At 41.2% G+C, this 12,739-nt stretch overlaps 1 protein-coding gene across 1 annotated transcript in view; it reads right to left on the minus strand.

Annotated features, from left to right (window-relative positions):
* Window positions 1–288: 288 nt before the first annotated feature.
* Window positions 289–12,739, minus strand: part of csnk1e (casein kinase 1, epsilon) — a 15,347-nt gene continuing 2,896 nt past the window's right edge. Inside the window, exons 2-12 of the mRNA XM_037691331.1 lie at window positions 11,615–11,712; window positions 11,416–11,526; window positions 9,381–9,529; window positions 7,369–7,597; window positions 7,117–7,287; window positions 6,861–7,009; window positions 4,446–4,500; window positions 4,302–4,370; window positions 4,079–4,224; window positions 3,374–3,439; window positions 289–1,040 (exon numbers count right to left, since the gene is read on the minus strand). Of these exons, the coding sequence (XP_037547259.1) occupies window positions 3,407–3,439; window positions 4,079–4,224; window positions 4,302–4,370; window positions 4,446–4,500; window positions 6,861–7,009; window positions 7,117–7,287; window positions 7,369–7,597; window positions 9,381–9,529; window positions 11,416–11,526; window positions 11,615–11,690 (1,188 nt within the window). The 5' untranslated portion in view covers window positions 11,691–11,712 and the 3' untranslated portion in view covers window positions 289–1,040; window positions 3,374–3,406. The remainder of the gene's footprint in view (window positions 1,041–3,373; window positions 3,440–4,078; window positions 4,225–4,301; window positions 4,371–4,445; window positions 4,501–6,860; window positions 7,010–7,116; window positions 7,288–7,368; window positions 7,598–9,380; window positions 9,530–11,415; window positions 11,527–11,614; window positions 11,713–12,739) is intronic.

Below are 12,739 nucleotides of genomic sequence, written 5' to 3' on the forward strand. Positions count from 1 at the left end.
GTACAAGCTGTGCAGGATCATGGATGCCATTTGTAGAGTGGCTCACAACTTCCAAGACTTGCGCTGGTTTTACACCAAAACAAAAGACCTAATAGGGTGTGTATATTTTTATTCAATCAGAAAATATACACAAATATAAAGTTTGAAGCATGGTAAAGATATATACAGGACATCCATTCTACCATACATACTTTTATCTTTGAAATACTCTTCCTTCTATTCACAAGAACCTCTCTGTTTTAGACTCTTAAGGTGTACCAAAACATTTAATTCACAGTTTTCTTTTTCTTTTTTTTTTGCCTCAGACAAGAAAGAATGGTACTTTTTCAGACTTATCTTAAATACCTCTGTCACATTCAGGCAAAATGTAGCTACATATACTGTACATGATGTACACAATGGGAAAAAAATAAAGAAAGGGGGGAATTTATAATAAAAATGTAACACCAGACTTGCTCATATCCAAGTTCAGATCACTTCAAGTCTTTTCATGCCTGGAGTTACAAGCTGGACTTCATCACATCATCACATTCCTCCATGCTTCCTCTTCTAGGCTCTTCAAAGAAGCAATGCTGTGAGTAAAACAAACGTTTAGGACAATGACGCAGATGATGTTTCTCCTCCTCTGATCCTCACCTCGGTCTACACTGCAGCATCTTCTTCTGTGTTCGTGTTTAGGTGGTTTGTAGATTTAACTAGAACACCAAAAGCAGCACATTTAGCTACCAAACAGGAAAATTCATATATTTTTGACCAGAGTTACTTTAAACTTAATCCTTTTTATTTGTGCAGCTGAGTGGATGTGAAGACAAATATGAACGAAGAAGGTCCGGACGTGTTTGTGTCGTGTCCACCCCAGGCGTAAAGGTTGTTACTCTCTGGTTTCCCTTCTTCTTCAAACGGCTTCATGCTCACACCGCAGACCCAGGGACAGACGCGCTCCGTTTACAGGTCAACACGATGCTTCCTCCTCCCTCACTCATTCATCATTTCATTCATTCATTTGAAAAAGTTTGGGAGGGGTCGATGGTCGTCAAATGCTGAATCATGAGACAAGAGAACAAAGGAATGACACTTTTTGAGTTAGTTACAGGATGGAGAACTTCAGAGGGACACTCAAAGGTCTGGTCGGTTTATAACAAGAATTAAAGGTGATTTTGAAGTTAGGCCTGTCACGATAACAAATTTTGCTGAGCGATCAATTGTCTCAGAATTTATTGCGATAAAACAATAATATTGTTTGAAATTTGACAATAATTAGAATGTCAAATTTAAGGAGAAATGTTGGTTAATTTTTGTATGTAGTACCTTTTTTGACCACTTGATGGCAGTATAAGACTGTTTGAACCGAAGGATGGATAGTGAAGGAGCGAGCAGCGTGTCTCTTTAAGAAAAATAAGAGGGAGGCCCCTTGACGTGACATGGGCTGTCTCTCGTTCCTGTTTTTCAGTTCTCAAAATGGCGGACGCTCGGTGTGGTTTGAGCTCTTTAGCGTAGCATTTATCACACAAAGCTTTTAATAAAAAAAATCAGTAAACAAGTTCTCAGCTTCTTTTTGCAGAGAAAAACAACTTTTTAGACAAAGGTACGGGTTTCAACCGTGAATTTTGGAGCTTCGACAAGACGGAGGTTTTTTTCTAGAGGTCGGCCTGTTAGCTTAGCTCGTAGCTTAGCTTCTCAGCTTAGCTGCTTTTAACGATCCAAAAACGGGATTTTGGATCGTTAAAACAGATTTTAAAGAAAAAAGAAAGGGAGGGGTCAGTGAAGAACACCGGAGTTTAGCTTTCTGTCATCCAGAAGAAAGAGAGCGACAGGAAGAAACGATAAAGCCGATAAATGAAAACGAGGTCGATCATTTTCATTTATCATGTGATTAATTGATTTATTGTTTATTGTGACAGGCCTATTTGAAGTAGAGGTTTGTGAAAAAGTAAGGGACTATATCTTATAAGCTGTACCGAGCTCTTTGAGTGGTCTCAATTTAAAGAAACAGTTTAATTCTGACAGGACTGATGAGCTAATGGCTAGTTTTAACGCAGCTGAGACCAAAGTAAATTGTTGCAATCTTAATGAACGTCAATCAAAAAACTTTCTAAGACCGAAGTCAGTTTTGTTAATTATTCCAGTGGAACTTCCAGCTGGAAGTGCCCCAGGCTGCACCTGAAGTATTGGGATTTTATTCTAACAATTACGCTCCGCATAAATAACTGTGTACTGTGAAACTGACAGTAGTATAAAGAGCTGTGGAACAGTGTTTGCATGAGCCACGACATTTTGGTGATTGTAGAGTTTCTTGTCAACCCAAATTCACTTTGGTCTTGCGTTCAGATTAGTCATTAGCTCTTTAGTCCTGTCAGAATTAAACTGCGTTACTTCAGATTGAGGGCATTCAAAGCACTATCCACAACAGGTAAGATATTCATTGTTCATCACTTTTCCCACATAACCCCAAATGATCCAAAGTATCTCGTTAAACCAGCAGAGATGCAAGTTTTAAATGATAAAGTCTCACATCAGACAGGTTTAGAAAAAACATCACAAATGACACGTTAAACAGCAAACTGATGTATTTCATGGAGGAGTGTGTGTTTATTGAACATTCATGATTTTGTTTTTACTGGGTCAACCTGGATATTAATAAACAAGAATAATAAGAAAAAAGAAACAACAACAACAATAGAATAAAAAAAACCATCTGGTTATTACTTTTTATTTTATTTTCTCTGGAATAATTTAAACAGTATTTATGTCTTTCTATATCTTGCAAAAAGATCTGAAGCCGTCGACTTTAAATGTACTAATGGAAAAGGGGCATTTGACCTCTCTAAGGGATATTAAACAAGTGTTAAGTTCAGTGCAAAAAATCAACACAGACATGTTCCTGTTTTTAGTATTTTACCTCATCTCATAATGTAGCTTAATTTTGTTTTGTTTTATATCACAGTTTTTATTTACTTTTCATTTTATTGCTCTTTATTGTTGTCTGCACCTCATCAGTGTTCTTTAATGTTTTTTTAATTGCCTCTCATGTAAATGAGTCCTCATGACTCAGTGAGACTAACCTGTATAAATAAAGGTTGAATGGATTTATACTGTGACCAGACTAAAAACTGGGAACTAGCAACGTGACATGGGTTACTGAGAAAAAAATACTTTAAAACTTTGGAGCAGCTCTTTGAGTTACTGTAAATAAAGAATCATAAACTGCAAACAAAGCACCTCCTCTCTTCATTTGAACTTCTGTTGAATAATTTCAACTTGACGTCATGCAAGTTGGTCTGTGGTCGTTCTGAACAAATGAGGAACTTTTCAAACTGATGTGTGTGTGCGTGTGTGTGTGTGTATTTGTGTGTGTGTGCATGTCCATCCATACCTGCTACTCACCTGCAGGCCACTGACAGGAAACTCATTTTGCCAGATGTTCAAACGGCACTTTGACCTGCGTGTTGAAAGAAAATAAGACCCTTAAATTAGCTCAGGGGTGCCCAGACTTTTTCATCATGCAGCTCCTTTTAAAATGACCAAGTCAAAGTGATCTACCTACTACAAGGCCCCGTTTACACGAGAACAACCTCTGGAAACAGTGTTTTTTCAATGTTTATTGGAGGTAAAAAAAAAAGAAAAAAAATGATCGGGTTTACATGAAAAACGCTGCAGTTTCCATGTCAGTTGGGATGCCAGATAAGAAATGATGAACTATAGTACAGTGACTTTAAAATGATAGTATTTTCACCTAAACTGTCAAATGTGCCGAGTAAAGATATTCTAAGATGAGGTGTTTGTTGAATGTATGCACAGAAAAGGAGTGGGGAAACAAGACTAGGCCTGTCACAATAACAAATTTTGCATATATACACACACACACACACACACACACATATATATATACATATCACAAGGAGAACACCTTCCCACAGTGAAGCGTGGTGGCAGCATCAAGCTGTGGTGGTGTTTTAATCAGAAGACTGAGAATCTGGTTAGAGTCAAATGAAAGATGGACGGAGAAGCTCTTGAGAGAACCCTGTTCTGTGATCCTGTAAAATGAGATGCCACTGAGTCAGCAGGAAGTTTCTTCTACCTGTGCTGCGCTGATGGGGGCTTGTTCGAGACGTGCGTTGTGGTCAGACGATGAGACCTTGGCAGGGGCCCCGCGGTGAAGCCTCATGGCCACCTTGCGCTCTCGCTCTGCTCGTTCTGCTCTCCCCACCTGAGGAGAATGGTTTCCTGCACACACGCCAGGACGTGACGCATCCAAGAACAGGTTTGACTCTGACACGGTAATGTTCAGAGAGCCTCCTCACCTGACGGCTGGGCCCCACGTGTTGCTGGATTGGAAGGAGTCGTCTCTGGCTCGTTCCTGACTCTGTTGGCTGCAGGGGTGTTTGGAGCATGAGGCAAAGCTCGACCTCCGGCTCCTTTTTGACCTGCCACTGCACGCTCCTCACCTTCTTTCCCGTCCCTTCTTTCTCTCTCACCGTCATCTGCTGTCCTGCTGGCCCCCTGAAATAAGAGAAGAGTAAGCTGCAAATGTTTGCTTGAAACTTAAAACAAGAACGACTTGTTTTTCTAAAAATAAGATGTATAATGGCTTCAGTTTTGAAGTTGCATCTGGCTAAGGTTTCTGGATTTTTAGTCAAAAGTCAGTACCATGTGCAAAAACAACATGCGAGCACAAAGTCCAGCTGTTAGACACAGTAGTGGAAGGCTAATGAATTAAGCAGCCTCAGAACCTGAAAACATTGATCATTGAGATGACTATAATGTCATCCATCCATCCATCCATCCATCCATCTTCTGCCACATATCTAATAACAGGTTGTAGACAATGGTTTAAGCAGAGATCTTTGGACCTCTTCTCTTCTTCCTTCTCCCAGCTCACCCAGAAAAACTCCAAGGTCTCCAGCAAGTCTTTAGTCTGCTCTGAAACACTTCCTTTGAAAGATGTCCAGACCACCTCAACTGGCTCTTTTCAATGTGGAGGAGCAGAGACTTTAAACTCCTACCAAATAGTTGAACCTCTCACCCCATCCTTAACGCGAGTCCATTACCTTCTTGTATTTTCAGTCTTTTTATTTTTGATGATTATCTCATGACTATAGGTGATGGTTAGGGATGTAGATTGACAGGTAAATTGAGAGTGTTTCCTTTACTTTACTCTCTTCTCATCTCAATAGATTGTTGCAGTGTCCACACCACTGCAGACACTGGCTCAATCTGCATAGGAAAGACTCCAACACACTTTGCTCACATCTTCATTTCACAGTCATTGTGGACAAGAGCTCGTGTCTTCTAGAGTCAAATGCAAGGCCATCTGTCTGACAGCTGAAGCTTGGCCCAAATCGGGTCACGCAATGGGACAATGGTACTGTGATTAGCAGCAAAACTACAAGAGAAGGTCTGAAGTGACAAAGTGTTGAAATACCTCTAATCTAGACCTCAGCCTGAACTGCTGCAGCAGGACCCCGAGAAAACTTTTCATCAATGAATGCCAACATTAATGAGGTAACGTCAAAAGAAGACTATACCAGAGCATCACTTCATTGATTGGAGAGACGTGCAGAAAACATTTACTTAGGTTTACTGCTGCTAAGGGGTTTATTTATGAGCTATTCTGGAGTGGATTAGGTTCTTCAGAGGCTGCATCTTTATGTTGGCTTGTTTATTTTTTTTTTGGCTTTTTACAAAGTACATAATGACATAATGCAATATATACAGTAGTCCCTCGTTTACTGCTGGGGATCCATACCCTGAAGACCCGCGATAAGTGAAAAACCGCAAAGTAGGAATAGTAGTGCAAGTAGTAAGTAGTAGTTTATTTTATTATTTATATAGATATATATAAAGGTGTTTTAAACCCTTCCTACACTCTTGCAATATTCTAAACAATGTTTATAAACACTAAATGCTCTAAAAGGGCACTGAATGTCATGATTTCAGCTCCCTGCCTCCTCTGCCCTCAGTCACCTGCAAGTGCTCTTGACCACGCCCACTTCTCCTCTCTGCACGCTGAACAGCTGATCAGCTGCAGCAGGAAGTTTATCCTGCAGTATGTGTTTCACAAATGTGCAGCAGGTGCTAACTAATTTAAAATAATTCATTTTAAATAAAAATTCCATGCCGATCGTGCGGATCATCCATCAATCAGCCAATTGTGTGTCATGTCCAGTCTTACTTTGAAAAACTGCGAAAGAGCGAGTCCGCAATAAACGAACCGTGATGTAGCGAGGGACTACTGTAATCCCAGCAATGGTCAGCCAGGTCATCTGGACAATTTACTTTTTTGTTAAGAGACATTTCGCCCTCCATCCAAAGGGCTTCATCAGTCTGATGAATCCCAAACTGTTTTCCCCACTAAGCAGTACACTCCTACAGTTTGCTGGTGATAAGATGGTTTCTGTGGGCCGTCCTCTCCAGACAGTCTTGTCCTTGAGTGTACTGCTTCATGGGGAAAACAGTTTGTTTGGGATTCCTCAGACTGATGAAGCTCTTTGGATGGAGGGCGAAACGTCTCAACAAAAAAAAAGAAAAGAAATTGTCCAGATGACCTGAATAAACATTGTTGGAATTTTTACCTGGATTATTGAGCTGGAACTTTGATCCCATTAATGTTCATCTTTCTTAGGCTATGTCTATCAGATATTACAAACTAGTTAGGATCAATATTCTACGCAGAACATTAAGCCTGTCTGACCTTTGACCCCATGCAGATTCAAGACAGCAATTCATTGAAAGTGTTGAAAGCTAATTTTACCCATAATGTAACACATTAAAAAACAGTGGGAATGCCAAGTTAAAAACCTGACCGTGTGGGGACGGAACTATAAAATGTTCAGCTGTAGCCGTGAAATCTTGACACTCACAAACTTCAGCATGTTCCAATCAAAGACGTAGTCATAGGAGAAGCCCTGTCTGTGGAAAAGGTTCCTGAAGAGTAGCCTCAAATAGGAGTAGTCGGGCTTGTCGTCGAATCGCAGAGAGCGGCACAAGTTCATGTAAAGGGAAAACTCAGCTGAGAAAAGAAGCAAAGTGGTCAAATATACAAATTGTGCTTCTATTAATGATGCCTGCAGTTATAAAAAAAAAACAAAAAAACACTTCCATCGAAATTTCACGCACAAGGGTATCCTTTGCAGAGCACCTCGATGGGGGTGGACATTTTCTTTTCACTGATGCGCTCATACTTCTGCCTCTTGGTTGCAGCTTTGAGGCCCTGCCATGGCAGAGAACCCAAGTTGAAGTACATGAGAACATAACCCAAAGACTCCAGGTCGTCTCTTCTTGACTGCTCTGTGGAGAAAATCAAAAAGTGAAGGGCAGGAAACACTTGAGGGCATACCTAGGTATGTGTGTGTGCTTTGGTCATCTTACCGATACCCAGGTGGGTGTTGATGGAGGCGTAGCGTGCAGTACCAGTGAGATTCTTATTTTCTCGGTAGGGGATGTGCTGGTGCGTTCGGGCATCACGGTATTTCTTGGCCAGGCCAAAGTCAATGATGTAGACCAGGTTGCCTTTCTTCCCGAGCCCCATCAGGAAGTTATCAGGCTTCACATCTCTGTGGATAAAGTTCTTAGAATGGATGAACTCAATCCTACTGATCTGTGGGGAACAGAGAAAAGGAACAGTGGTTTGGTGATAAGTGATGAGTACAAGTTTAGTCAGCTCGATAAAAGCCAAACACAGCGTACTACAGTATCAACACAAACGCGTCATAACATTTGCCAAGCGTGGCCATGGTGGTGGTGGTGGTGGTGGTGGGGGGGGATGATTTGCAGTTGTCAACAGTGAACTCCTCTGCAAGCCAAAGAATTCTAGAGACTGATGTGAGGCCGTCTGTCTGACAGCTAAATCTTGGCCCAAACTGGATCATGAAACGATTCTAAACACAGCAGAATCTCCAACCAAAAATCTGACAAAGAATCAAGGTGCTGAAACGGTCCACTCAAAGTCCAGACCTGAACCTGATTAAAATGCTGTGGTGGAACCTTAGGAGATGGGTAGTCGGGTCCCGGAGGCAACAGATCCCGGAGAGAAATCCAGACATCCTTCTCCCCAGCAACATTTTTCCAGCTCGTTATGGGGGACCCCGAGGCATCCCCAGGCCAGAGAATATACACCATACCTCCAGTGACTTCTGGCTCTTCTCTGGGATCTCCTATCAGTGGGACTTGTCCGGAAAAACTATAAAGACCAGGAGGCATTCTTATCGGATGACCGAATCACCTCAACCGACTCCTTTCGACACGGAGGAGCAGTGGCTCTACGCTGAGCTCCCTCCGGATGACAGAGCTCCTAAGACTGAGCCAGACCACCCTGCGAAGGAAGCCCATTTTGATGCTTGTATCCAGGATCTCGTTCTTTCAGTCATGATCCAAACCTCATGACCATAGGATGAGGGTTGAAACTTGGATGGACTGGTAAATTGAGAGCTTTGCCTTTTTGACTCAACTCTTTCTTCACCACAACTGACCGACGCAACGCCCTCATTACTGAGGATGAGGTCCCAATCCGTCAATCCATCTCCCGCTTCATCATCACACTTGACCTCCTCCACCTGAGACAAAGTCTCCCCACCACCAACCCCAGCCCAGAGGGGGGCATTAGGGCCAGCTGTGGCTGAGTGGTTAGAACAGCTGTCCTCCAACGGGAGAGTTGTGGGTTCGATTCCACCACTATGCAGTCACGTTGATGTGTCCCTGGGAAAGACACTGAACGTCTCACTGCCTCTGATGTGTGTTTTTGTTCAAGTTCAAGTTCAAGTCAACTTTATTGTCATTTACCACCTCATGTGGTACATGAGGTGGTACGAAATTGTGTACACAGGATCCCAGTTTCACCCAAAAATAGCAAAATATAAAGTATAAACAAGAATCTAAGCTATATGCTAAACACTAATAATGTAAAACAATATGGCGTAACAACAGCAGCTCGAACATGAGTCTGTGGTGAGCAGATCGGTATGAATGAATACAGCAGCATGAGATAATCAGCAGCATATGATCAGCAGCATGAGATCAGCAGCACAGATAAGTCACATAACACCAGTTAAAGTGGCATTACAGCGATTATCCTGGTTAGGGCTTTGCGAGTCTAACAGTGTCATGGTAGAAGCTGTTCCTCAGCCTAGTGGTTCTACACTTAATGCTCCCTTCTGCCTGAGGAGAGTGGAACAAAGAATGTGTGTGCTGGGTGAGTGGGGTCCTTGTACACTTGAGGTTAGATTTAAATAACATTAAAACATTAAAACCTCGCAAATGGACTTTATTTTCACAACCAAATTTCATGAATACAAACGATGTCTTTGTGAAATTAAAAGACTGTTTTTAAAGTTGCAGATCAAGATGGCTGAAGCTATTATAGATTCATGTGTTCATGGTTTTACCATCTGATCGGCCAGCAGCAGGACCGTTTTCAAACTGAACTTGCGGGAGCAGAAGTTGAACAAGTCCTCCAGACTGGGGCCCAGCAGCTCCATCACCATCACGTTGTAGTCTCCTTCTGCACCGCACCACTTAATAAGTGGGATTCCCACTGAGGGGTGGGAGGAAATGAAACAAGGACACAAGAGGGTTAGGAGACACAGTAGGCTTCAGTCACCACCACTGGGTTCATTCTGGAGCACAGACGACACTGTGATATACTATAAACACAGCTACTCAACGGCCAACACAAAAATGTCTATAACTTGGTCATTTTCACACATATTAAGTTAAAATTTGACATCACCATTGATGAGAATGGTTTCTAACACAGGGTCAAGAAGGGGGAGAGGTAGGGCAGCCGACTCGGGACCCGAAAGTGCCAGGTTCGATCCCCACCCATTCCCACATATCGTGGTGTCTATGAGCCAGACACCTAATCCCCAATTGCTCCTCGGGCACTTACCATATTTTCTGGCCTATAAATCGTATCAGTCCAAAAATTTCTAATAATTTGGAAATATCCATAAATAAGTCGCATTTGTTACGTGTCACCGCTGAAAACCTGAAAATGTGGGCCGGTGTTGTGCCAAAAATTGGTTGTCTGCCAAATGGCGGCTGTGGGAGCGTGGACAGGAGGACTTTAACAAGAATTTAAGATTAACACTTAAAAACAATTATTTATTTGCTCAAAATTATAGTAAAGGTGTGTCTCAGTCTAACTATTACTTAATAAAAGCACTTTGATGGTCAAATCAGCTGCATATCAAAAGTATTTGCTGCCTCGGTGCTCCGGGAGCATGCAGAGGGAGGAAGTCAGGAAGGAGGAACGCTGCGTATTTCTTCTAAATTTAACAAGATAATCACCTAAAACAATTGTTTGCTTGACTTTATAGTAAAGGTGTGTCTCAGGTGAACTTTTACTTAATAAATGCACTTTAATGGCGAATCAGCTTCATTTTGCCGGGGCGGTGCAGCAAAATGAAGCTGATTTGACAGTTGCTCCAGGCGAGCTGGACAAAGGAGGCAGACTTTGGCAAGCGGATTGTGTCATTAATAGCCACTTTTACCTATTACATGACACACCGGCATGCCGTACTACTCGAGTGCCATCTAGAGGCTAAAAATAGTAGTGTTCAATATTTTCAATGTCAGAATGAATGAAAATGGTCATATCTCAGCCAAAAATTGGTATATAAACATGGGGGGAAAACACAAGTGGCTTCTGGGTATAAGTCGCAAGGTATGTAAATTATGCACAAAGGTGCGACTTATAGGCCGGAAAATACGGTACAAAACTGCCCACTGCTCCACCTGGGTGTATCTCAGATGTGATGGGTTAAATGCAGAGAACTAATTTCACCATTGTTTGGGAACATACAATGATGACAACACATAGCACTTTATTATTATTATAATTATTATTATTATTATTACTATTACATGGTCAACATATGGCCCCAGGGCCAAAAGTGGACCATGAACAATCTCCATTTTTAAATTTAAAATAAACAAATCGATGAAAACCTGCATTTCATTAATGAAAATCTAAATTAAACATCAAATACATGTAAAACTTTTGGATTAGGATGGGCCTTTTTTTTTCTGGTAAGTTTTTGTGTTTCCAGAACTTGATTGAACCATAAAGACAAAAAAAAAAAAAGAAAAGGCAAACATAACGTTTGTAGCACATTTTAAGCTAAGAAATATGTTGCACAAGAGCAAGTTTAGAGAAAGTATGGCATACATTTCTCCAGGGTATTGGGGAAGCATATTTTCAACAAGCGTGCTAACTATGCTACAACAAGACAAAGCCTGGAAATGTCTCTTAGATTCGCTGTCTTGACACAATTTTCATTTCCAATTCAATATACATCCCTTTGATTGATTTAAACAACTTGATTTGGCACTCTGGAAACCAAATGTTGCCCACCCCTGGCCTGCGTGGTTTAAATCTGACACAGTTACAGGGTGTGTACATCTCTCTGTGTGTCTTACGTCCACCCTGCATCATTTTGTAGAATTTGCTCTCGATGTGGAGCTGTGGATGTTTGGTCTTGACACATTCCAGTTTGATGGCGACTTCCTCTCCTGTAGTGATGTTTGAACCTGATGGGAGAAACACATGGGAGGGGTGCGGCAGAATGAAACATGTTGCAGTTCATTCAGTATGTTTGAAAAGGCTTGTTCTTCTCACCGAGGTAAATGTCTCCAAAGGATCCACTCCCTATCTTCCTGCCGAGGCGATATTTGTTCCCCACGCGTAGCTCCATTTCTCCTGAGCGTTTCAACTTACTGAAGGGTTAAACACACACACAAACGTGCACAAAGCTCTCATCAATCAGCTGTAATCAATACAGGAAAAAGACACTGTGGTGCAAAGATGCAGACTTACAAAAAACTATGAGCCCTGCAGACTGCTGTGTCATGAAAGAAAAGAAAACCACACGCCAGAGCGATAGCAGAGAGGAAATGGAAGGCAAAGTTAAACCAGAGAAATTATTTCTTCTGTGAAAATACGGTGCATGCTGAGCGCTGGATGACTGAAGAAGATAAAAGTGGGTTAACGCTAACTGATGCACAACATTAGCTAAAAGTTAAAAAGGTGAAAAACACAGCAGGAGGAAGTAAAATGTCAACTATAAGCAGCCAAATGCTAGGTGAAAGTAGCAAAATGCTAGCTAAAAAAAAGGAGAAAAACAAAAGTTGAAAGTAAAACACACTCTACAAGTAGCAAAAAGCTAGCTTAAAAAGAAGCAAAACACTAGCTAAAAGGGAGCAAAACATTATAGCTAGAAAGGAGCAAAACATTAGCTAAAAGGAGCAAAACACTAGCTAAAAAAGGAGCAAACCACTAACTAAAAAGGGAGCAAAACACTAGCTAAAAAGAGAGCAAAACACTAGCTAAAAAGAGAGCAAAACACTAGCTAAAAAAAGAGAACAAAACACTAGCTAAAATATCCTGATGCATGCTCAATAATCCAGGTAGAAAAATCCAAAAAAGTTCAATCTGGTCCTCTGGACCAGATTGAACTTGACTCTGAGACGGTGCTATTTAAGAGACTGAGCTGAATACAGCACCTCAGACTGAGGAAGTCTCTCGGATGAGAGACGAAACGTTTCTACATTTTTTTGTTGATTTGCTTTGTTTTGTTTTTTTGAATGTCCAGAGGACCAGACTGAACTTTTTTGGACTAGCTAAAATATAGCAAAATACTAGCTAAAAAGAAAGTAAAACAATAGCTAAAAAGAGAGCAAAATAATAGCTAAAAATGGAGCAAAACACTAGTTCAAAAGAGAGCGAAATACTAGCTAAAAAGAA

Source organism: Nematolebias whitei, chromosome 17 (assembly GCF_014905685.2).
Source record: "Nematolebias whitei isolate Nwh7 chromosome 17, NemWhi1, whole genome shotgun sequence".
Lineage (NCBI taxonomy): Eukaryota > Metazoa > Chordata > Actinopteri > Cyprinodontiformes > Rivulidae > Nematolebias > Nematolebias whitei.